The sequence below is a fragment of the Mus musculus genome, chromosome 7, assembly GCF_000001635.26.
Source record: "Mus musculus strain C57BL/6J chromosome 7, GRCm38.p6 C57BL/6J".
NCBI classification, from domain to species: domain Eukaryota; kingdom Metazoa; phylum Chordata; class Mammalia; order Rodentia; family Muridae; genus Mus; species Mus musculus.
The window spans coordinates 43,076,071-43,102,663 of NC_000073.6; the positions used below are offsets into that span (position 1 = coordinate 43,076,071).

General features: G+C 39.3%; 1 protein-coding gene and 1 pseudogene across 1 annotated transcript; one reads left to right on the plus strand and one right to left on the minus strand.

Annotated features, from left to right (window-relative positions):
- Positions 1-1,980: 1,980 nt before the first annotated feature.
- Gm17768 (predicted gene, 17768) lies at positions 1,981-26,593 on the plus strand. The gene is made up of 4 exons (NM_001378680.1): positions 1,981-2,103; positions 16,219-16,345; positions 16,545-16,605; positions 21,252-26,593. Exons 1-4 carry the CDS (start codon positions 2,101-2,103, stop codon positions 22,123-22,125), a joined length of 1,065 nt encoding a protein of 354 aa, NP_001365609.1. The 5' UTR covers positions 1,981-2,100; the 3' UTR covers positions 22,126-26,593.
- Rpl18a-ps4 (ribosomal protein L18A, pseudogene 4) lies at positions 6,030-6,594 on the minus strand (annotated as a pseudogene).

Consider the following 26,593-nt stretch of genomic DNA (forward strand, 5'->3'; position numbering starts at 1 on the left):
ATTCTCCTTTCTAAGATTTACCTTGGTCATAAGTTCTGTTCACAGCAGTAAATCCCTTCAGCCATCTTTCTAATACTTCTCACGAGCACCTTCCCATATCTGAGAGCTCACAGTGTCCACATCGATCATTATGCAGGAAATTGTACTACACACTTTCCTGCACTACAGTCTGCTGTATGAATTTTCTGAAGTGTGATTTCTCCACGGAGAATGATCAGTTTGCTATTTCAAATATATATATATGTATATATTATAATGCATATTTATATATTATAATTGACATCTTGTCAACAAATACAGCATCACCAAATGTTAACCTTTGCTTTTTACATTATTCTCAAGATTTTATGTTTTATCATAATATAACACAGTCCAACTTTGTTATAAAAAGATTTATTGGTTTATTTTTATGTATATGCGTACACAATAGCTGTCTTCAGACACATCAGAAGAGGGCATCAGATCTCACCAGGTGGTTGTGAGCCACCATGTGGTTACTGGGAATTGAACTCAGGTCCTCTGGTAGAGCAGTCAGTGCTCTTGGCTGCTGAGCCATCTCTCCAATCAACAGTCCAACTTTTTTTGTTGTTGTTTTGTTTTTATTTTTTTGGTTTTTTTTTTTGAGACAGGGTTTCTCTGTGTAGCCATGGTTGTCTTGGAACTCACTGTGTAGACCAGGCTGGCCTTGAACTCAGAAATCTGCCTGCCTCTGCCTCCCAAGTGCTGGGATTAAAGGCCTGTGCCACCATTGCCTGGTTCTAAGTAGAATTCTTATGCTTCCTTTGTTGATAAAAAATAAAATAAAAGCACTGTCTAGAAATAACTACCAGGTTCTCCTTTCCTGCAACAGTAAAAAAAAAAAAAAATTCTGTTCAGCTCTTCTGTCTTGGCTCTTGTGATGGTTATTCTTGGTGGTCAAATTGGCTCTACATTGAATTTACTGAAACTGCAACAGTTTGGTACTGTGAGGGATTTTTCTTAATTATAGCTTTTTACGTTGTAAAACCCGTTTTTTAAATCTGGATCTTTTGAAGTAATGGAAATACCTTTAATGTAGGCTGCCCCTTCTGGTAGCAGCCTACATTTATAAAGATGGTAGGTAATTCTTTCTCCTTGTCTTCATGTCCTACCTCTGGCTAGCAAGTTCACTTTTTAAAACCTGCATTAGAGCCTACTTCTTCCTAATTCTGGTATATACTGAAGACCAGCCAAGACATCCAGCCACATGGACTGGAGCACAAATGTATTCTTCATCTGTCCATTTGCAGGCAGCCATTGTTGGAGTATTTGGACACACCTTGCAAGCCATTCCAATAACTCCACTTACTACATATATGGAGAGATCCGTTCTATCAGTTTTGTCCATTAGGATACCTTTATTAATACAGCTGTGGGCTTTTTTCCTCTTCCCACTAAGGAAGATGTGCTGGCTAGCAATAGTGTTGTGTAGAGTTTGTCTTCGGTTTCCTGCTTTTCTCCCGGGGCTGTGTAAAGTCTGATGCCTACCAGGTGAAACATAGCTGCAGTTTACCTGACCCGACCATGAAACCACAGAACAAAAATCTTAGTGTTTCCTAAAAATCTCTTGAATTGTTAATATTCTGGGTGTCCTTCCCCTATGGGCTGGATTGTTTATTTCACTGCAAGTTAAATAATGGGCCCTGCAAGCTATCTTCCTTGATTACAGGAGAGAGAAGGGAAAATGCTGGAAGCAAAAAGGATAGGGGTTTAGAGGGCAGTCACAAATGCTACTGAAATGCAAGTCTCTCCAGATCTGGAAAAGGTCTCGCTCTGGAATGGAAGCCTGGTACAGCAACCACCTTGCCTTATACCTTCAGTGAACTCTCACCCCACTTATCTGGAAAAGGGTTGGCCATGGGCCAGGAATCCTTATGGGAGTTGCTTATGTCACTCAAGACTCGCTGGCCAATCAAGGCCTTCAGTCTGACCTGCCAGTCAGAAGTGGAGGCGGGTGCTTCCGGGTTCCATGCGGCTGGTTCCATGCTGTAGCTGAGGAGACTGGAATGGTTTGTGTGTCCTGCTCTGTGTGTTACTGCTGGATGATGTGAGGGGAATTCAGGCGAGCTCTGACCTTGCGACATGGTGAGTATATGACAGCTGCTTCCAATGGGAAGGGGCAGGCGATTGAACAACTGGAGCGAGTATGGTGAGTCCTCCCTGGGGTTGAGTGCGAACCGCGCACTACAGCTGCACAGGGCCACTTGTGAGGTTGGGTGTGGTCTTAGCTGCTCCTAGAGAAAGCATGGAGTTGACCTCTGAATAACTTTGCTCTGGGGCTGCATTTGCACAAGTATTTGGAGCATGGACTTGTGTGTTGAAACATTCTTGGTAAAATGGTAAACACAGTAATGCTTAGTTTCTACAGTATCTTAAGGTTTTGCACTTTGTTTTAACATTGTGATGTGACATATATTTGTAGTTAATATAAAAAGTTGTAAACGTCACCTCTTGTCTTGGGTCACACTCCAATATTAAGCTGTGCAGCACTGTTTTAGACTCCTCGAGTTTATCCCAGTGTGTAATACTGTCTGCTGACTTCACACATGTTATCCCCTTCTCCTCCAGGACATAGTATAAATATAAAAGATGATATTCTCTCTTTTTTTCCTTCCTTAACTCTTTTATTTCGTTTGTTCGCTCGTTCTTTCGTTTGTTTTTTTAAACTTTATTTTATTTTTTACTGGATATTTTCTCCGTTTACATTTCAAATGTTATGCTCTTTCCTGGTTCCCTTCCCACCACTTCCACCCCTGAAACCCTCTGTGCCATCTACCCAGCATTCCCCTACACTGGGACCTCGAGCCTTCACAGGAACAAGCACCTTTCTTCCCACTGATGCCAAATAAAGCTACCCATGTGGCTGGAGCCATGAGTTTCTCCACGTTTATGCTCTGGAGATTCTGGTTGGTAGACACTGCTGCTCCTCACAGGGGGTTGCAAAGCCCTTTAGCTCTTTCAGTCTTCTCTCAAACTCCTTCGTTGGGGACCCTGAGCTTAGTCCAATTCCCAACACTTCCCAGGCTGTGAGTTTCAGCCTCTGTATTTGTCAGATCCTGACAGCCTCTCAGGAGACAGATATATCAGGCCCCAGTCAACAAGCACTTCCCAGCCTGGGAAGTGTTGGGTTTGGTGACTGTTTATGGGATGGATCCTCAGGTGGGGCAATCTCTGGATGGCCGTTCCTTCAGTCTCTGCTCCACACATTGTCTCTGTATTTCCTCCCGTGAGTATTTTGTTTCCTCTTCTAAGAAGGACTGAAGCATCCACACTTTAGTCCTCCTTCTTCCCGAGCCTCACTTGCTCTATGAATGGTATCCTGGGCATTCCCAGCTTTGGGGCCAACATCCACTTATTATTTGTGTTCTTTTGTGATTGGGTTACCTCACTGTGATAATCTCTAGCTCCATGCATTTGCATAGATATTGCATGAAGTTATTGTTTTTAATAGCTAAGTAGTACTCCATTGTGTAAGTGTACCATATTTTTTTTTGCATCCATTCTTCTGTTGAAGGACATCTGGGTTCTTTCCAGCTTCTGGCCACTATAAACAAGGTTACCATGAACATAGTGGAGCATGTGTCCCTGCAATATGTTGGAGCATCTCCTGGGTACAGTGCCGAGGAGTGGCAATTCTACATCCAGTCCACTGAGGAACTGCCAGATGAATCTCTAGAGCAGTTGCACTAGACCACAATCCCACAACAATTGAGGAGTACTTCTCCCTCTGCACATCCTTGCCAGCATCTGCTCCCACCCTAGTCCTAAATCTTAGCCATTCTGACTGGTGTGAGGTGGAATCTCAGGGTTGTTTTGATTTGTACTTCCATGATGACTAAGGATGTTGAATATTTCTTTAGGTGCTTCTTGACCATTCAATATATTCTCAGTTGAGAATTCTTTGTTTAGCTCTGTACCCCCTTTTTAATAGGGTTATTTGGTTCTTTGGAGTCAACCTTCTTGAGTTCTTTTTATATATTCTATATTAGCCCCCTATCAGATTTAGGATGGGTAAAGATCTTTACCCAATCTGTGTGTTACCATTTTGTCCTGTTGACAGTGTCCTTTGCCTTACAGAAGCTTTGCAATTTTATGAGGTCCCATTTGTTGATTCTTGATCTTAGAGTATAAGTGTTCTGTTCAGGAAAATATCCCCTATGCCCATATGTTCAGTGTATCTGGTTTTAAGTGGAGGTCCTTGATCCACATGCAATTGAACTTGGTACAAAGAGATAAGAATGGATAGATGTGCACTCTTCTACATACTGACTGCCAGTTGAACTAGCACCATTTGTTGAAAAATGCTGTCTTTTTTCCACTGGATGGTTTTAGCTCCTTTGTCAAAGATCAAGTGACCATAGGTGTGTGGGTTCAGTTCTGGATCTTCAATTCTATTCCATTGATCTACCTGCATTTCACTGTACCAATACCCTGCAGTTTTTATCACTATTGCTCTGTAATAACAGCTTGAAGTCATAGATGGTGATTCCACCAGAAGTTCTTTTTATTGTTGAGAATAGTTTTGGCTATCCTGGGTTTTTAAGTTATTCCAAATGAATTTGCAAATTGCTCTTTCTAACTCTTTGAAGAATTGAGTGGGAGTATTGGTGGGGATTGCTTTGAATCCATAGATTGCTTTTGGCAAGACGGCCTATTTACTATATTAATCTTGCTAACGATGGGCATGGGAGATCTTTCCATCTTCTGAGATTTTCTTTGATTTTTTTTTCTTCAGAGACTTGAAGTTCTTGTCATATAGATCTTTATCTTGCTTGGTTAAAGTCACACCAAGGTATTTTATATTATTTGTGACTATTGTGAAGGGTGTTGTTTCCCTAATTTCTTTCTCAGCCTGTTTATCCTTTGAGTAGAGGAAGGCTACTGATTTGTTTGAGTTAATTTTATATCCAGCTACTTTGCTGAAGTTGTTTATCAGGTTTAGGAATTCTCTAATGGAATTTTTGGGCTCACTTAAGTATACTATCATTATCATCTGCAAGTAAGATATTTTGACTTCTTCCTTTCCAATTTGTATCCCTTTGACCTCCTTTTGTTGTCTAATTGCTCTGGCTAGGACTTCGAGTACTATAATGGATAGGTAAGGAGAGAGTGGGCAGCCTTGTCTAGACCCTGATTTTACTAGGATTGCTTCAAGTTTCTCTCCATTTAGTTTGATGTTGGCTACTGGTTTGCTTTTACAATGTTTAGGTATGGGCCTTGTATTGCTGATCTTTCCAAGACTTTTAACATGAAGAGGTGTTGCATTCTGTTTGTCAAAGGCCTTGTTTTTTTGTTTTTTTTGGTTTTTTTAGGATCTAATGAGATGATCATGTCATGTTTGCATTTGAGTTTGTTAATATAGTGGATCATGTTGATGGATTTTCATATATTGAACCATTCCTGCATCTCTGGGGTGAAGTCTTCTTTATGGTTGTGAATGATGGTTTTGATGTGGTCTTGGGTCTTATAGAGTATTTTTCCATGTATATTCATAAGCAAAAATGGTCTGATGTTCTGTTTCTTTGTTAGTTTTTTGTATAGTTTAGCTAGCAGAGTGAACCATACAAAGTGAATTCATAAAATGAATTAAGGTAACGTTCTGTCTGTTTCTATTTTGTGAAATAGTTTGAGGATTATTGGTATTAGCTAGTCTTTGAAGGTCTGGTAAAATTGTCCACTAATAATCTCTCATCATTCAACTCCTTTTATAGACCAGTTTTCTGTTTTTTTAAAAAAGATTTATTCATTTATTTATTATACATATATGAGTACACTGTACCTGTCTTCAGACACACCAGATCCCATTACAGATGGTTGTAAGCCACCATGTGGTTGCTGGGAATTGAACTCAGGACCTTTGGGAGAGCAGTTGGTGCTCTTAACCATTGAGCCATCTCTCTAGCCCAATAGTCAAAACTTCCAAACACCTTGAGTATTCTTTAACAAAATTTTTCAAACTCATAAAACATGTAAATTCACATTCACTCTAAGACCAGCCTCACTATTTTTTTTCAAGTTTTTATCCAGTGGGTATCCGTGTCTAGAAGAAGGTGTTGGGCCTCTTGGTGGTGAAGCTTGGCTTGTGCTGATGCTACAACATGTGGTGGGGCAATGAGAATTTGATCTAAGAGTTGTGGAACTGCTTGACAGCTGGACAGCTGCACTTGGCAGCTGCAATTTCTTCCACCTTCATGATCTGGATAGAGTGTGCTTGGGCACGGTGTTGGGCACCCATGTTTCGGTAGCACTGTGTGGCCACGCCAGCCATGGTCAAGTCCTGGTACTCTCAGTACATGTTTTGTGTGTGCCACTGCGGGAGTCATAGGGCAGCCAGATGCCGAACCTCTTCACACACAGGGGTGACTTCTCAAACACCTGCCCACAGTACACAATCTCCCCAAATGACTTCATCTTCTTCAGCTGTAATACAAAGTCCCAGAAGGGAGACTTGGCCACCACATGGTTGGGTGAAAAGATTCGCATACCGTACAGTAGGGGTGTGTGGCATTTTGTGGTTGGCAAGCAGCTCCCCACTGCCTTGTACATCCGAAGCGTGCCAGATACCTTCATGGCACTAAACCAGCCCCACTTTATTAATGCAAATGTTCATTCTCGTTCCATTCTATTTATTTATTTGTACCAAATAGCCTGACCAAATCAACGTTCAAAAGAAAAGAACTACACATGGTTACTAGTCCTATAGGTACTGAGAATCATACTTGGGTCCACTGAAAGAGCAGCCAGTGATCTTAGACACTGGGCCAGCACTCCAACACCTTGACATGCCCTTTCAAGGCATGCCAATTGCAGTCCTGCTGATAGCAACTAATTTAAAAATATCTCTGTCCATCAATTTTTGAAGAAAAATGACTTCAAATCTAAATTAAAACACACCCCAATACACAAATAGTTTAGTAAGAGAAGTTGTAGAAAAACATCATGTATATCAGATATTTAATTGTGGGCTGGCTTGCACTGTCAGAGAGTTCATTAGTATCATGGTGGGAAGCATGGTGGCACTTAGGCAGACATAGTGCTGAATTAAGTAGCTAAGAGTACTATGTCTTGAACTATAGGACAAGAGAGAAGTGGGAGAGAGAGAGAGAAAGACAGAGAGATGTAGGCAGAGACAGACAGATACACATACAGAATAACTTCATCTGCTGTGTGATTTTCAAACTTCACACCCTACCCCAAGTGACACACATCCTCTAATAGGGTTACAACTCCATATCCTTTTAATCTTTTCAAATATTGCCACTTTGATAACTAAGAATTTAAGTACATGGACCTACGGGCAACATTTTAATCAAACTACCCCACACACTATGCTTAAACATTCGTGATCATGACAATCTTGCAACTGGTGTCACTTTCATTACTCAGTCTATTCCACATATGAAGAGGAAACTATCAGTTAACTAAAAATTTCGGCTTGAGATTTGATTTTCAACTATAAAAAATACCATGAACAGAGCCGGGCAGTGGTGGCACATGCCTTTAATCCCAGCACCTGGGAGGCAGAGGCAGGCGGAGTTTGAGGCCAGCCTGGTCTACAAAGTGAGTTCAGGACAGCCAGGGCTATACAGAGAAACCCTGTCTCGGAAAAAAAAACCTAAATAAATAAATAAATAAACAAATAAATAAATAAATAAAACATGAACATAATAGAAAAGGCAGAGGTAATAGGATTAAAGATACAGGAACAAACCAATTCCATTACCTGAGGACTGGGAGATGATGCATTTCCATACACAGGTGAGCATGTGACAGCCCATTGACAATATGAATGAACTGACCTTAACTAAATCCTAAACAGAAATGAGATTTTTCTCCCCTTGCAAATCAGGAAATCACTGATAGAGGAAATATTACATCTTCTAAAGGAAGGAAGATATGTCATCTTGAATTATGGCTCCCCTTGAAAAATAATTTTTCCTAAGATTGCTTGGTGACATTCCAAGAAAGCAGCTGCAGATACCCATGAAAGTAACTCTGTTCAGAATTTTTATCATGTTCATCTATTTTTTTATTTGCTTTGATAGAAATGCCACATAATGTAGAGATCAGAGAATATGGTATGTCAAACAACTATCTCTTTCCACAATACGAGGTTCTGAGAACCTTAATCAAATGAGATTTGGAGAGCATTGCTTTTCCATGCAGATTCATCTCATGAGGTGAGAGATGACATCACAGTTAAAACGATTGTCTTTCTACAATGAATGAAGGCTCTATTGTATGCTTTATGTCACAAAGGTCTTCTCCCTGCCTTTGGATTGAGATGTAGAACTCTTGGCTCCTACCACCATGTCTACCTGGACAATACTTTGCTTACCACAGGTGATGGTTGGCTGTACCTCTGAAAGTGTAAGGCAGCTCCAATTAAATCCTGTTGTTTAAAAAAAGGTCTTTCATCATTGTGTCTCCTCACAACAGTAGAATCCCTAAGACAACTTCTAACCAGATCAACATCAAATAACTTTTTTCCTCAAGACGGTTTCTCTGTGTAGCCCTGGCTGTCCTACAACTCACTCTGTAGACCAGGCTGGCCTTGAACTCAGAAATCTGCCTGCCTCTGCCTCCCAAGTGCTGGGATTAAAGGCATGTACTACCACTTGGGCAGCTAACTTCTAAGCTTTCTGTCCTGTAGAAGACTGTCTTGGTATCAATGATGTTCCAAAGGCGCGGGATTAAATATCTATTACAGATTCAATACATGTTATACATTATACATTATAGTGTACTGAGTAGATCAAGGTAATACAGGTTCTCAATGAGACCCAAATAAAGAAAATTGTACTTGTTAATGGCCTGCTGATATTTTTCTTTCTTTACCTGTTATAACTATGAAAGTTTTATTTATTTCTACATTGTTCCCCCTGGTGTTTTTCATTCCTCATGTTCCAAGTTAAAAGTCAACCTTATTAGATTTGTTCTTTCTCAATAATCTTGTGATTCACACATCATACTTTGTTACCATTGTTTCATGGTGTGTTCTGTGAACTGGTTGATAGTTAACTAAATTATTAAATGCAAAACAGTCTTCATTTGTATCATTCACTATGTACCTCAGCCTTGAGTTTGAGTATAAACAGCCTCCACTGCATGTAATCAGGAATGCTTCTCTCTTCTAATTCAGAGAAGACTGCAGGTATGACCTGGTGGTAAAATAAAATTTGACATTACACTTCAAGAGTTGCTCCTGGTTTTACATACCAGAACAGTATTCACTCAAAAATGTAATTCCGTTCGAGATGTGTTGTACTATGGAAGTGACTATGTGGACCAGCATGGTCTCAAATTCATGGACATGAATTTGTCCCCAAAGTCCTGGAATTACTAGCATGTGTTCCCATGCTTATCAGTATTCATTTTTGACAATGGTTATGTAGGCACTGATGGCAAACATATGAAAGGACCTTAAGAGGGATTGTATTGTTGCCGCTCTTCAATGCTCCGTTTTTTGTTTTTTGTTTTTTTTTTTTTTTGGTTTTTAGAGACAGGGTTTCTCTGTGTAGCCCTGGCTGTCCTGAAACTGGCCTTGAAATCAGAAATCCGCCTGCCTCTGCCTCAGTGCTCCTTTTTATCTATGTTGTTGTTTGTTTGTTCTTTGTGTGTGTGCATGCCTCTCTCTCTCTCTCTCTCTCTCTCTCTCTCTCTCTCTCTCTCTCGCTCTCGCTCTCTCTCTGTGTGTTTGTTTGTTTGGACAAGGTAGCACAGACCTTTCTCAAATTCACAGTGATCTTTTTGGCTCTTTGCCCTCAGTGCTGGGACTGAAGAAATGCTCTTCCATACCGAGCTTGAAAAATAAGTTTTACGGTGTACGTTGTCTCTGTTTCTTTAACAAATGTAAATTTAATCACTATTTTCTGTGTATGACTGTTTGTCCATATCTGTGTCTGTTTACTCTTTTTACTCATGCCTATTGGACAGGGAAGCCAGGAAACTTTGTCAGAATTCCTGGAGCTGCATTGCACATAGCAAAAAAAGGAGGAGGAGGAGGAGGAGGAGGAGGAGGAGGAGGAGGAGGAGGAGGAGGAGGAGGAGGAGAAGGAGAAGGAGGTGGAGGAGGAGGAGGAGGAAGAGGAGGAGGAGGAGGAGGAGAGAGGGGGGGGGAGGCAGTATGTTGGCTGTAAATCTCCCTAAGTGGCTAGACTTGCAATCCCTGTTTAAATTGTTCAGAGTATAACCTGGGGGTTGAACATAAAAAAGACTTTAGGATGGAATGTAAGGTCTGTTCTAGGCTGGCTCCTCTGTGAGCATTAACCAGTCCTGGATGCATGCTATTATTAATGAGATACTTCTTTTCCTTTTAAAATTGTTTTATTTATTGACATTCTAAAAGTCCCGAATCCCAGTCTCCTTTCTAAAAGTCTTCACTCCATCCCTCTCTCCTTTTCCTCTATGCCCGGCAGGGTCTTGAGATAGAACTAGACTCAGTTTTCTGACAAACCACCAGCTTGAGTCCCAGAGTGGGTGTACACGTTTACAACCCTACAAGAGATGGAGGAGTGTTTGCCTTTCTCAGTGTCCTTGCCAGCATGCGCTGTTCCTGGAGTTTTCAATTTTAGCCATTCTGATGCATGTAAAGTGGAATATCAGAGTTGTTTTCATTTGCCTTTACGTGATTAGTAACCATGTTGAACATTTATTTAAGTGATACTAGGTCATTCGAACTTCCTCTGTTAAGAATTGTGATTAGCTCTGTATACCATTTTTGTATCGCGTTGTTTTTTGCCATCTCACTTCTTGAGTTTTCTATAACTTTTGGATATTAGCCCTTGTCTTAGTCAGGGTTTCTATTCCTGCACAAACATCATGACCAAGAAGCAAGTTGGGGAGGAAAGGGTTTATTCGGCTTACACTTCCATGCTGCTGTTCATCACCAAAGGAAGTCAGGACTGGAACTCAAACAGGTCAGGGAGCAGGAGCTGATGCAGAGGCCATGGAGGGATGTTCTTTACTGGCTTGCCTCTCCTGGCTTGCTCAGCCTGCTCTCTTATAGAACCCAAGACTACCAGCCCAGAGATGGTCCCACCCACAAGGGGCCTTTCCCCCTTGATCACTAATTGAGAAAATGCCTTAGAGTTGGATCTCATGGAAGCATTTCCTCAACTGAAGCTCCTTTCTCTGTGATAACCTCAGCTGTGTCAAGTTGACACAAAACTAGCCAGTACAGCCCTTTATTGGATATAGGGTTAATGAACATCCTTTTCTCAATTTGTAGGCTGCTGTTTTGACCTACTGACAGTGTCCTTTGCCTTACGAAAGCTTTTCATTTTTAAAAGGTCCCATTTATCAACTTTTGATCTTAGAGCCTCAGCCATTGATGTTCTATTCAGGAAATTCTATCCTGTACCAAAGTGTTCGAGTGTTTCCCACTTTCTCTCCTACTAGATTCAGTATATCGGTTTTTATGTTGAGGTCCTTGAGCCATCTTGTGCAGGGTGATAAATTTGATATGCTCAGTGCCAGTTAGACCAGCACCATTTGTTGAAGATGTTTTCTTTATCTATTGTATGGTTTTTGCTTTTTTGCCAAAGATCACCCAGTGTCCATAGGTATATGAGCTCATTTCTAGGTCTTCAATTCTATTCGATTGATCTGCCTGACTAGGCTCTGTACCAATACCATTCTTTTTTTATTTTTTTTTTCACTATTGCTATGTAATACAGCTTGAGGTCAGGAATTGTGATGCCTCCAGAAGTTATTTTATGGTTCAGGATTGTTTTGGCTATCCTGGGAGTGTTTGTTCTTCCATATGAAGTTGAGAATTCCACTTTCTATTTTTTTAAGATTTATTTATTATATATAACTACACTGTAGCTGTCTTCAGACACACCAGAAAAAGGCATCAGATCTCACTGCAGATGGTTGTAAGCCATCGTGTGGTTCTTGGGATTTGAACTTAGAACCTCTGGAAGAACAGTCAGTGATCTTAAAAGCTGAGCTATCTCTCCAGCCTGAGAATTGCAACTTCAATGTCTGTAGAAAGTAGTGTTTGAATTTTGAAGGGAATTGAATTGAATTTGTAGAGTGGTTTTGGTACCATGGCCATACTGACTATGTTTTTTGGTTGTCTATTTTTCAAACCTGGTTTTTCTGGGTGATGAGCTTGTGGTCCTGGAACTTGTTCCATCTACCAGGCTGGCCTTGAACTCAGAGAGTACTGCCTGCCTCTGCCTCTGCCTCCTTTCCTATTCTTTAAGAATTTCATTCCTAACCGGGCAGTGATGGCCTTTAATCTCACCACTTGGGAGGCTTAGGCAGGCAGATTTTTGAATTCGAAGCCACCTGGTCTACAAAGTGAGTTCCAGGATAGCCAGGTCTCTACAGAGAAACACTTTCTCAGAAAAAAAAAAAAAAAAGAATTTGATTCCTTACTTAAAATGCTTTAATATTAGTTTCTCATTAGAATAATACTTTCTGAACCTTTGGCTTCCCTCATGCTTGGAATTAACAGTTGCATTGTACCATTGTATACCTCATCCTGCCTCTGTGGTCCAGTGACGTGAAGACGTTCCTGCAGCTCTTTCAGGCTTGACCCTTACTAATCAGTGAAATGGAAAAGAGACCAGTGTGTGAGTGTCCTCTGACTTCCATCCCTTTTATTGGGCATTTAAAATGAAATGGGACTTGAGAGAGAATTGACTTCACTGACCAACTCTGATGCTGCTGTATTCACAGCACAGAGAGGGATGGGGGGGGGGGGGACAAGGACGGGAGCTTTCATGTTTCACAGTATTTGGTTATCATTAGCAATGGTGGTCAGGTCATCAAATTTTGATAATCAGTAAAAGTCCTGACTGGCAAATTTGTCAGTTTCATGAACCCAGGCAATCAAAGCTCTGGATAAAGAACTGAACTCATTTTTAGAAACCAAAATTCTGTAGTTTCACCAAGTTAACCAATACAGAAGATATGAGCAGACTGGTGTGGCTCTTCCTAACAAGAATGTTATTACTGGTGGGGAAAAGTAAAAACAAAGGCTTAGGTTCACGGAGAAAAACAGCACTAGGGAGTTTGCCCGGTAGTCAAGTGCTGACACAGACAGGAGTTTTAAGCATGGTATCACCATTAAAGAGCAAGCCTTTGCTCTCCATTGAAAGCCAAAGATGGTTCCCAAATATATCTGCTAAGACTTGGAGTAATGTAATGAGTAGACAACGTGTTTCAGAGTTCCAGGAAGCATCTATGAAAAAAGTGTTGGAATTGTGGTCCAAGCGCTGCAGGGTCCATCATCACAACTTAGAAGCCAAACTTGGCATGATCACTTATCTTGTACTGGTTCTGGAATTAGGAAAGATGAAAAAGATAATGTCATGAATTCTTAGTGTGTGGTTTTAGTTGCTGACTTATTCCAGCCGTCTGTGTTTGAGAGAATCAGAGCTGCACTGAGGAGCCTGTAAGACTTTCCTGCATGAAACTGTGAGGTTGAAGCCTGAGTTGCAATTTGAGACCACAAGATGCTGACCCATCTGAGTGATGAGACATCTGCATGGACAGCTGTGTGTAGGGAGTGGAAGTAACCAAAGAGGAAGATTTATGAGAAGTTGAAGGAGCAGGGCCATCTAAGTCCTTTGAACCTGAAGCTGCAGGAGTCTGAGACACAGCTACAGGATTGGGTGTTTGTCCTGCTGGGGTTCTGTCTTGCTTTGGTTTAATCTTCTCTAACTTTATAATTATATATATATATATATATATATATACACATACATATATATACACATATATAAACTATATAGTTTGCTAACTTTATAATTCCTTTATTTCTAATGGGAATATGTATTCTATGCCACTGTATGCTGGAAAGGAATAAATGTTTTCTGATTTTACAAGATGTATTAGTCAAGAGAACTCCTTGACTGTTAACAGAGACTTTGGACATTTTGACAGGATACGTGTTGTTGCAGAATATGGGAATCACTAAAGTTAGACTATAAATATTTTCATTACACAATGACCATGAACTTACAGTGACCAGATTCAGAATGTAGTCAATTGAATGAAAAATCTCCCCATCTGGGATGATGTCTTTGAATACTCATTTGTCTTTAATAACTATTTGAGGGGTGGTCTTTGAAGCTTGTGTAAGAGGAAAGTTTCTAGATGAAAGTTCTCCTTGAGGATAGGATGGGAGTGTCCATAGACCCATTTCCTGTTCTTTGTGTCTACTGGTTTGTGGTTAAGTGATCAGTCAGCTTCTTTCTCATGCTGTCATGCTGTCATCATATAGACTCTATCCCTAAATCAAATATGATAGTGTAGAAGCAATTCCCATTCAGTTCTACCTGATTTTGCTATTGTAATATATTTATACTTTTAATTTTGTTGTTTTTTTTTTAATTTTTTTATTAGGTATTTTCCTCATTTACATTTCCAATGATATCCGAAAAGTCCCCCATACCCTTCCCCCCACCCCCCTACCCACCCACTCCCACTTTTTGGCCCTGGCGTTCCCCTGTACTGGGGCATATAAAGGTTGCAAGTCCAATGGGCCTCTCTTTCCAGTGATGGCCGACTAGGCCATCTTTTGATACATATGCAGCTAGAGCCAATAGCTCCGGGGTACTGGTTAGTTCATACTGTTGTTCCATGTTTTTGTTTTTGAAGACAGGGTTTCTCTGTGAAACCCTGGATGTCTGAAGAGTAGTTATGTAGACTAGAATGGACCTAAATTTAGAGATCTACCTATCTGGCTCTTTTGGGCTGGGATTATATATGGGTCAAGATGCCTGACTTTATTGTTTCAGGACTTGGAATGGACGTTTTTTTACACATGACAAGCATCTATTGTTGATTTTTTTGCTTCACTGAAATCTTGAATAATGAAATTTACCAGAGAATATTACTCTAATTCCCAGGATGACAAGTATTCATGACATTAATACTGCCTGATACTTCTGATTCGTTTGATTTTAAGAGTGAGACATTCTTCCTAAATGTTGTCTTTGTTTTAAATTTTTTGAATGACTATGAATGCATATGCACCTCTGTGTACGTGGTCCTCACTATAGTCCAAAGATGCCCTCAGTACTCCTGAACTTGGAGTCATGAATAGTTCTAAGCTTCCATAATAAGTACTGGCAATTGAGTCCTATATCTAAGACCAGCAAGAGATACTAAGCACTGAACCATCTCTCCTGTACTATGTTGTTTATTTATGAAAAGCATTTACTTTGCTAATGTTTCCATTTGTTCATTATAACTTTAAACATCGGTTGCCTTTAAGGAACATCTTATTAATGTCACAGTTTAAACTGGGGAATTTCAGGCTCTTGAAACAAGAAGACAGAACTACAGTGACTATTTACTTCTTTGTAGAAAGTTCACTGAAAACCTCTGAGGTTCTTTTGATCTTTCTTCTTTGAGTTTTTTGTTTGTTTGTTTGTTTTGTTTTGTTTTTGTTGTTGTTGGCTGCTTTTCTTTGATTTGCTGGGGTTTTTTGTTTTGTTTTATTTTGTTTTTTTGGGTGTGTTTTTTTTTTTTTTTTTTTTTTTTTTTTTTGCTGCTGTTGTTGTTTGATAGATTTTTGCAGCAGAGACAGGGTCATAATGAGTAGTGCTGCCTTTCTGGAACTTGTTTAATAGACAAGATTGGCATAAAAGTCAATGAGATACACATGCCTGTACTTGGTGAGCATTGCGATTAAGGGCATGAGCAAATACCCCCGGCTTGCTAATAGTTTTTTGTTGTTTATACTGATTTTTCAGTGGTGTTAATCTTTTTGCCCCCCCCCCCCCCGTATTTGAATTGGCATTTGTTTTGCTAGGCTATATGCTCTTTTTAGAGCAGAGCATTCTAAAGTGAACCTCATAATTTGGTTTTCTTTTTTTTTCTTTTAAAAAAATCTTAACTTATTATTATGTTAGTACACTATCACTGTCTTTAGACACACCAGAAGAGGACATCAGATCTCATTATGAATGGTTGTAAGCCACCATTTGGTTGCAGGGATTTGAACTCAGGACCTTCAGAAGAGCAGTCAGTGCTCTTAACCACTGAGCCATCTCTCCACCCCATAATTTGGTTTTCATAATTTAGTTTGAAAATGATTTCATGATTATATAGCAGGATTTCTCTGTCATGGGCTATGTGTGGGGATTATCAAGATCAAATGAATATATTGTCAGTGAAGTATTCATTACAGTATTATCAATGTCACACTTTGTGTTGTAAATATGTATGGGATTTTAGGATGCATTGACCTTTGATGATGTGCATGTACACTTCACTCGGGAGGAGTGGTCCTTGCTGGATCCATCTCAGAAGAGACTTTACAAAGATGTGATGCTGGAGATCTACAAAAACCTCACTGCCATAGGTAAACCTGAATTTTCCTTTAAGTTTTAAAATAAGGTGGGGGAACAGCTGAATTCTTTGTTATTGATGCCCTTGTATAATCTTGAATGAGAATAAGGAAGAATGAGGCAGATAAAGCAGACATGGTTCTAAGGCTTACTGAAAATAGTGGATTATGGACTAATTTCCAACAATAATTATTTTCTGGTCCTATATTTTAGGGTACAAATGGAAAGACCATAACGTTGGAGAACATTCTCAAAATGATAGAAGATATGGAAGGTAATTATTCGTGAAACCTTATTCTAATGAGCTTTTGAAGAAAATTTAATGTGTTCTGTAAGTTTTAAGGAGCAGCAACAGTATTTTTTTTCACTGCTTCAAGTTAGTTGTTGAATATTAGATTCTCACAAAGCCAAGTACTTCGATTCCAGATAGCTTATATGTTGTTGCAAAGCATTCATCTATCATATTATTTCTTTTTTTTCCATTTTTTATTAGGTATTTAGCTCATTTACATTTCCAATGCTATACCAAAAGTCCCCCATGCCCACTCACCCCCACTCCCCTACCCACCCACTTCCCCTTTTTGGCTCTGACGTTCCCCTGTACTGGGGCATATAAAGTTTGCGTGTCCAATGGGCCTCTCTTTCCAGTGATGGCCGACTAGGCCATCTTTTGATACATATGCAGCTAGAGTCAAGAGCTCCAGGGTACTGGTTAGTTCATAATGTTGTTCCACCTATAGGGTTGCAGATCCCTTTAGCTCCTTGGGTACTTTCTCTAGCTCCTCCATTGGGAGCCCTGTGATTCATCCAATAGCTGACTGTGAGCATCCACTTATGTGTTTGCTAGGCCCCGGCATAGTCTCACAAGAGACAGCTACATCTGGGTCCTTTCGATAAAATCTTGCTAGTTTATGCAATGGTGTCAGCGTTTGGATGCTGATTATGGGGTGGATCCCTGGATATGGTACTCTCTACATGGTCCATCCTTTCGTCACAGCTCCAATCTTTGTCTCTGTAACTCCTTCCATGGGTGTTTTGTTCCCACTTCTAAGGAGGGGCATAGTGTCCACACTTCAGTCTTCATTTTTCTTGAGTTTCATGTGTTTAGCAAATTGTATCTTATATCTTGGGTATCCTAGGTTTTGGGCTAATATCCACTTATCAGTGAGTAAATATTGTGTGAGTTCCTTTTTGAATGTGTTACCTCACTCAGGATGATGCCCTCCAGGTCCATCCATTTGGCTAGGAATTTCATAAATTCATTCTTTTTAATAGCTGAGTAGTACTCCATTATATAGATGTACCATATTTTCTTTATCCATTCCTCTGTTGAGGGGCATCTGGGTTCTTTCCAGCTTCTGGCTATTATAAATAAGGCTGCTATGAACATAGTGGAGCATGTGTCCTTCTTACCAGTTGGGGCATCTTCTGGATATATGCCCAGGAGAGGTATTGCTGGATCCTCCGGTAGTACTATGTCCAATTTTCTGAGGAACCGCCAGACTGATTTCCAGAGTGGTTGTACAAGCCTGCAATCCCACCAACAATGGAGGAGTGTTCCTCTTTCTCCACATCCTCGCAAGCATCTGCTGTCACCTGAATTTTTGATCTTAGCCATTCTGACTGGTGTGAGGTGGAATCTCAGGGTTGTTTTGATTTGCATTTCCCTGATGATTAAGGATGTTGAACATTTTTTCAGGTGCTTCTCTGCCATTCGGTATTCCTCAGGTGAGAATTCTTTGTTTAGTTCTGAGCCCCATTTTTAATGGGGTTATTTGATTTTCTGAAGTCCAGCTTCTTGAGTTCTTTATATATGTTGGATATTAGTCCCCTATCTGATTTAGGATAGGTAAATATCCTTTCCCAATCTGTTGGTGGTCTTTTTGTCTTATTGACGGTGTCTTTTGCCTTGCAGAAACTTTGGAGTTTCATTAGGTCCCATTTGTCAATTCTCGATCTTACAGCACAAGCCATTGCTGTTCTGTTCAGGAATTTTTTCCCCTGTGCCCATATCTTCAAGGCTTTTCCCCTCTATATGTTTCAGTGTCTCTGGTTTTATGTGAAGTTCCTTGATCCACTTAGATTTGACCTTAGTACAAGGAGATAAGTATGGATCGATTCGCATTCTTCTACATGATAACAACCAGTTGTGCCAGCACCAATTGTTGAAAATACTGTCCTTCTTCCACTGGATGATTTTAGCTCCCTTGTCGAAGATCAAGTGACCATAGGTGTGTGGGTTCATTTCTGGGTCTTCAATTCTATTCAATTGGTCTACTTGTCTGTCTCTATACCAGTACCATGCAGTTTTTATCACAATTGCTCTGTAGTAAAGCTTTAGGTCAGGCATGGTGATTCCACCAGAGGTTCTTTTATCCTTGAGAAGAGTTTTTGATATTTTAGGTTTTTTTGTTATTCCAGATGAATTTGCAAATTGCTCCTTCTAATTTGTTGAAGAATTGAGTTGGAATTTTGATGGGGATTGCATTGAATCTGTAGATTGCTTTTGGCAAGATAGCCATTTTTACAATGTTGATCCTGCCAATCCATGAGCATGGGAGATCTTTCCATCTTCTGAGATCTTCTTTAATTTCTTTCTTCAGAGACTTGAAGTCTTTATCATACAGATCTTTCACTTCCTTAGTTACAGTCACGCCGAGATATTTTATATTATTTGTGACTATTGAGAAGGGTGTTGTTTCCCTAATTTCTTTCTCAGCCTGTTTATTCTTTGTGTAGAGAAAGGCCATTGACTTGTTTGAGTTTATTTTATATCCAGCTACTTCACCGAAGCTGTTTATCAGGTTTAGGAGTTCTCTGGTGGAATTTTTAGGGTCACTTATATATACTATCATGTCATCTGCAAAAAGTGATATTTTGACTTCCTCTTTTCCAATTTGTATCCCCTTGATCTCCTTTTGTTGTCAAATTGCTCTGGCTAGGACTTCAAGTACTATGTTGAAGAGGTAGGGAGAAAGTGGGCAGCCTTGTCTAGTCCCTGATTTTAGTGGGATTGCTTCCAGCTTCTCTCCATTTACTTTGATGTTGGCTACTGGTTTGCTGTAGATTGCTTTTATCATGTTTAGGTATGGGCCTTGAATTCCTGATCTTTCCAAAACTTTTATCATGAATGGGTGTTGGATCTTGTCAAATGCTTTTTCTGCATCTAACGAGAATATCATGTGGTTTTTGTCTTTGAGTTTGTTTATATAATGGATTACATTGATGGATTTTCGTATATTAAACCATCCCTGCATCCCTGGAATAAAACCTACTTGGTCAGGATGGATGATTGCTTTAATGTGTTCTTGGATTCGGTTAGCCAGAATTTTATTGAGGATTTTTGCATTGATATTCATAAGAGAAATTGGTCTGAAGTTCTCTATCTTTGTTGGATCTCTGTGGTTTAGGTATCAGAGTAATAGTGGCTTCATAAAATGAGTTGGGTAGAGTACCTTCTACTTCTATTTTGTGAAATAGTTTGTGCAGAACTGGAATTAGATCTTCTTTGAAGGTCTGATAGAACTCTGCACTAAACCCGTCTGGTCCTGGGCTTTTTTTGGCTGGGAAACTATTAATAACTGCTTCTATTTCTATATTATTTCTTAACAGATATAACTATTTGAATCATATCACCATTAGAGCTATACTGTAGCAATTCTATTCCATGTACATTCACACCACACAGATATTGCAAATTTTACACACACTGAATAGGTGCTATGTGTATATCCAAAATCTTCTACTGAGCAAATAGTCCATGGTAAAGCTGTTGTTACTCATACTTGTGTTAAATATGCTAAGTTTAGTGAGAGGGAAGATTTATGAGCATTAGGGATGTTGTTCTGGTTAAACCTTAATCCCTACCCTACACTTAATGTCTATGAGGAACAAAAAGTCAAGCTGTGTGAATGTAAGGTGGAAACCCTTTATTTGTTATTCTCTTCATAGGTATATCATATGTCATACTGGATACAGGCCATATGAGCAGAAGAATTTGAAAGAAACACAGTATCACTCTTTCCTAGAACTATTTATTAGATCATAGACTGTTGCAGTAAATCTCCAACCCAAACAAGCCCCAGCAATGAAAATACAACTTAGTTAATATGAACACGTGCTCTGCGCCTAGACTGGGCAGATCTACTGCTACTCACTCTACCATCTTCTCCATCCATGAATCCCCTGCGAACTCGCAGTTTCTCCGGGCCATGTGCTTCTGCTCTGCTTTTCTTCTTCCTTCTCCTCTGTATCCTCTCCCTCTTCCATTTTCTCCTTCTTCTCTCTTCCCACCTTCCACTCAACTTCCCTTTAATCTGCCCAATCATCAGCTCTCTTTATTTTACAAATTAAGGTGGGAAGCAGGTTTACAGGAAATCACCTGAGGGCTGACTCATTCCATAATTATACTGGTAAATTGTGAATTCAGGCAGTTTTCTTCAAGTATCTGAAAAACTTGATGTATAAAAAGTTTGGTATAAATGTGAGCCATGTAATAAATGGCTGAAACATCATAGGTATCTCTAATGATGAAAAACAACCCACAAGGAAGGGTAATACCAAGACTGTAAAAAATGTGATTAAACATTTTTTTCAAAGAATCATTTTATTATTTATTTTATGTGTGTGAATTCACTGTCACTTTCTTCCGACACACCAGAAAAAGGACATGGAATTCCATTAGAGAGCCACTATATGGTTGAGCCACTATGTGGATGCTGGGATTTGAACTGAGGACCTCTGGAAGAGAAGTCAGTGCTCTTAACAGCTAAGCCATCTCCCTAGTCCCGTGATAAAACTCTTAAGATCTGAATCTACCTTACAATTAGACCAAATTGTAAAACTAATTCATACAGATAGAAAGCATTCATTGTTGTCATTAATGTAATAAAATATTACATGTCCCCATTATCATTGCAGACATGAAAGAAGTCCTGTTGGAGAGAACCACAATGAATATACACAATGTGATAAAGCCTTCACATATCACAGTCATCTTCAAAAGCTTGAAAGAAACCAAACTCGAGAGAAACACTCTGAAGGCTTTCAACATATGGAAGCACTTGCATGTCAGAGTTCTCTCCAAATACATAAAATAACACATACTGGAGAGAAACCCTACAAATGTAATCAATGTGATAAAGCCTTTGCACAGCTCAAGTATCTTCGATTACATGAAAGAATACATACTGGAGAGAAACCTTACAAATGTAATCAGTGTGATAAAGCCTTTGCACAAGGCAGTAATCTCAAAGTACATACAAGGATGCATACTGGAGAGAAACCCTATGAATGTAATCAATGTGGTAAAGCCTTTTTACAATCCAGCTGTCTTCGAATACATGAAAGAACACATACTGGAGAGAAACCCTACAAATGTAATCAATGTGATAAAGCCTTTGCACAGCTCAAGTATCTTCGAATACATGAAAGAACGCATACTGGAGAGAAACCTTACAAATGTGATCAGTGTGATAAAGCCTTTGCACAAGACAGTAATCTCAAAGTTCATACACGGATGCATACTGGAAAGACACCCTATGAATGTAATCAATGTGGTAAAACCTTTTTACAACCCAGATATCTTCGAGTACATGAAAAAACACATACTGGAGAGAAACCCTACAAATGTAATCAATGCGGTAAAGCCTTTGCACAGGTCAAGTATCTTCGAGCACATGAAAGAAGACATACTGGAGAGAAACCTTACAAATGTGATCAATGTGGTAAGGCCTTTACACAAAGAGGTCAACTTCAAACCCATAAAGTAATACATACTGGAGGGAGACTCTAAATATGTAATCAGTGTGATGAAGTCTATTCACACCAGAGTCATCTTCCAATACATGAAAGAACATCATATACTGGAGAGAAACCTTATAAATGTGATCAGTGTAGTAAATCATTTTTATCTCACAGTCATTATCAAGCTGATGAAAGAACACATACTGGATAGAAACTCTACAAATATAATGAATGTGATAAAGCCTTTTCACAGCCCAGGTATCTTCAAATACATGAAAGAACACATACAGGAGAGAAACCTTACCAATGTAATCAGTGTGATAAAGCCTTTGCACAAGGCAATAATCTCAAAGTTCATACAAGGATGCATATTGGAGAGATCCCCATGAGTGTAATCAATGTGGTAAAGCCTTTGCATATGACTAATCTTTTGGGATGCATAAAAGAACAGATTCTGGAGAGAAACATTACAAACATAATGTGGTAAAGCCTTTGCAGAAAACAGTCATCTTCAAACCCGTAAAATACTACATCCTGGAGAGACTCTGCAAATGTAATCAGTGTGATAATGCCTCTTCACAACAGAGAGGTCTCCAAATACATAAAAGGAAACATTCTGTAGAGAAACCTTAGAAATGTAGTCAATGTGATGAAGCCTATTCACAGCACAATGGTCTTACCTACAATAACTCATACTGGAGAGAAACCCTATGAACGTAAGGGATTTGGTAAAGCCTTTGCACATTACAATACGCTCCAATAACATAAAACGACCATACTGAAGAAACTCTATAAATGTAATCACAGGGTGAAGCATTTGAACATCACAGTAGTCTCTGGAAACAAAAAAGGAACCATCTAGGAAAGAACTCCTATAAAGTTCTTTAACATGGTAAGGTCTTTGCACATATCTGTAGTCTTCATCCTCATGGAAGGATTCATACAGTAGAGAAACCATATGAACAAAAGAAATGTAGTAATGCTTTTGCTCATCACAGTTATCTCTTATTATAGAAAAAAGGAGATATTAGAGAAAGATCCTACAAGTATGATAGAAGTGATGAAGCCATTGCACAACACAGTTATCTCTGACTACATTAAAGGAAATATAATGATGACAAACACTATGAATGTAAAAAGGGGGGGGGGTAAGCCCATTATATAACATGGTCAACTTTGAATATAGAAAAGTACATACTAGACAGGAACCCTATGAATATCAGCAATGTAGTAAACACATGAAACCATTCATACTGGAGAGAAACAGTATTGAAGGTATTAAATATGGTGAAGTCTTTGTAACAGTGGTCTGTAGATACACACACACAAGTCTTCATGCAGAAGAACATCCCTCCAAATATAATTGATGTGATAAACCATTTTTATGTTATCTTTGAATACATCAAAGAACACATACTGAAGAGAAAACCTATGAGTGTAAGCAATAGTGTAATATCTTTTCATATTAAGGTAAAAGAATAAATGCTCTGGAAAAACCCTCCTAAAGCAGTCTGTGAGATGAAGCCATTTTACATCACAGTCATCTTCAAAAGCATGCAAAGAGTCGTTCTCGAGAGAAACCTTATGAATGTATTTTAAAATGTAAAGCCTTTGGAAATTTCTATAGCCTTCATGATCATGAAACTATTCATAGAGGAGTGAATCTCTGTGAATGCAAGCAATGTGGTAAACCCTTTGCTTACACATTACAGTTCTCACAAAATGCAGAAAACAACACATACTGGCGAGAAACCTTATGAATATATTTAATATTGTGAAGCCTTTGCACATTTCTGTAGTCATCATCATGACTATTTATACTGGAGAGAAGGCCTGTGAATGTGAGCAACGTGGCAATCTTTTTATTCACCAGATGCAAAGAAAACATACAGTAGAGAAACCTTATGAATGGGCTCACTGTGGTAAAGCCTATGCACATCACAATAATCCCTGAATACATATAAGAACACATTCTGGAGAAAAGCCCAATGAATGAATGTAATCAATGACATAAGAAATTTGCATGTGGCAGTAGTCTTTGAATATATTAAAGAACAGATACTAGAGAGAAAACATACGACTGTTTGGGGAAATGTGAAAGAACTCATAATGTAGAGAATCTGAATATAAAGGATTTGGTAAGATCATTACGTTCAGCTACACAAGATTATTCTGGAGAAAAGTAGTCCGACAAATGTCAACCATCTACTAAGCACAGTGTTCCTTTTTATTTTACATGCACCTGCAAACTCAGCTGGACAAAACTACTATGGATTTAAATGACAAACAAAAAACCCTTTAGATTTTTCTTCTCTTGAATTTCACAAAACTCTGGTATAAAATTTTTGGGTGTGTATTGATGACTTTTTTGTTTCTGAGATAAAACATAATATCTAATACAACTTACAAAGAAGTTTAGTTTGGCTTATGGTTCCACACCACCATAGTGTCATTAAATCAGTTGTGAGACATGGCAGCTAAGGGAGGAAGCTCAGCTATCACATTTTCAACTTGCACCATGTAGCAAGGAGTGGGAACTAGAGCTGTCATACAGATGTAAACTCTAAAGCCCACCTCCACTGACATATTTCCTCCACCAGGGCATTATTTGTTAAATGATACAATGGTTTCAAATGATACAATCAACATAGAAGGATTGATTTCTCTGATTGCAAACATACCTCTGTATGTATTTATAGCCCTGTAAATATTTGAAAGTGTTTATGTATTATGTTGACATCAGGTAATAAAACATTCATACATGAGAGAAATCCTATTCCCACAAACAATTTAGTTAAGATTTTGACATCACATTCAATCCCCATAAAATTATTGCTACACCTCTTTTTCCTTTTTTATTTTTTGTTTTGTTTTGTTTTTTGAGACAGGCTTTCTCTGTGTAGCCCTGGCTCTTCTGGAACTGACTTTGTAGACCAGGCTGGCCTCGAACTCAGAAATCTGCCTGCCTCTGCCTCCCAAGTGCTGGGATTAAAGGCGTGCGCCACCATCTCCCGGCTACACCTCTTTTTCTTAATAGCCTTCAAGCAAGTAAATAATTCACCATGTTCATGCAAGTCTGATGCTTCATATGAGGTTTATATTTTGAGAGTTCTGAACTTGGTGTTGAAGTGTGCTGTATGTGTGACAAATGCCATTATTTAAACGTGTTTTGGCTTAGAGACTATTAATGACTACTTCTATTTCTTTAGGGGATATGGGACTGTTTAGATCGTTAACTTGATCCTGATTTAACTTTGGTACCTGGTATCTGTCTAGAAATTTGTCCATTTCATCCAGGTTTTCCAGTTTTGTTGAGTATAGCCTTTTATAGAAGCATCTGATGGTGTTTTGGATTTCTTCAGGATCTGTTGTTATGTCTCCCTTTTCATTTCTGATTTTGTTAATTAGGATGCTGTCCCTGTGCCCTCTAATGAGTCTGGCTAAGGGTTTAAGCTTGTACAACCACTCTGGAAATCAGTCTGGCGGTTCCTCAGAAAATTGGACATAGTACTACCGGAGGATCCCGCAATACCTCTCCTGGGCATATATCCAGAAGATGTCCCAACCGGTAAGAAGGACACATGCTCCACTATGTTCATAGCAGCCTTATTTATAATAGCCAGAAGCTGGAAAGAACCCAGATGCCCCTCAACAGAGGAATGGATACAAAAAATGTGGTACATTTACACAATGGAGTACTACTCAGCTATTAAAAGGAATGAATTTATGAAATTCCTAGGCAAATGGTTGGACCTGGAGGGCATCATCCTGAGTGAGGTAACCCAATCACAAAAGAACTCAAATGATATGTACTCACTGATAAGTGGATATTAGCCCAGAAACTTAGTATACCCGAGATATAAGATACAATTTGCAAAACACATGAAACTGAAGAGGAACGAAGACCAAAGTGTGGACACTTTGCCCCTTCTTAGAATTGGAAACAAAACACCCATGGAAGGAGTTACAGAGACAAAGTCAGCAGCTGAGACAAAAGGATGGACCATGTAGAGACTGCCATATCCAGGGATCCATCCCATAATCAGCCTCCAAATGCTGACACCATTGCATACACTAGCAAGTGTTTGCTGAAAGGACCCTGATATAGCTGTCTCTTGTGAGACTAGGCTGGGGCCTAGCAAACACAGAAGTGGATGTTCACAGTCAGCTATTGGATGGATCACAGGGCCCCCAATGGAGGAACTAGAGAAAGTACCCAAGGAGCTAAAGGGATCTGCAACCCTATAGGTGGAACAACATTATGAACTAACCAGTACCCCGGAGCTCTTGACTCTAGGTGCATATGTATCAAAAGATGGCCTAGTTGGCCATCACTGGAAAGAGAGGCCCATTGGACACGCAAGCTTTATATGCCCCAGTACAGGGGAACGCCAGGGCCAAAAAGTGGGAGTGGGGGAGAGGGTATGGGGGACTTTTGGGATAGCATTGGAAATGTAATTTAGTAAGATACGTAAATAAATAAATAAATAAATAAATAAATAAATAAATAAAATGTA

Excerpts from the sequence above, each read along its gene's own strand:
- Gm17768 (NM_001378680.1), top strand. Across the intron at positions 16,346-16,544 it reads CAAAAACCTCACTGCCATAG|GGTACAAATGGAAAGACCAT; the intron begins GTAAACCTGAAT and ends CCTATATTTTAG. Across the intron at positions 16,606-21,251 it reads AATGATAGAAGATATGGAAG|ACATGAAAGAAGTCCTGTTG; the intron begins GTAATTATTCGT and ends TTATCATTGCAG.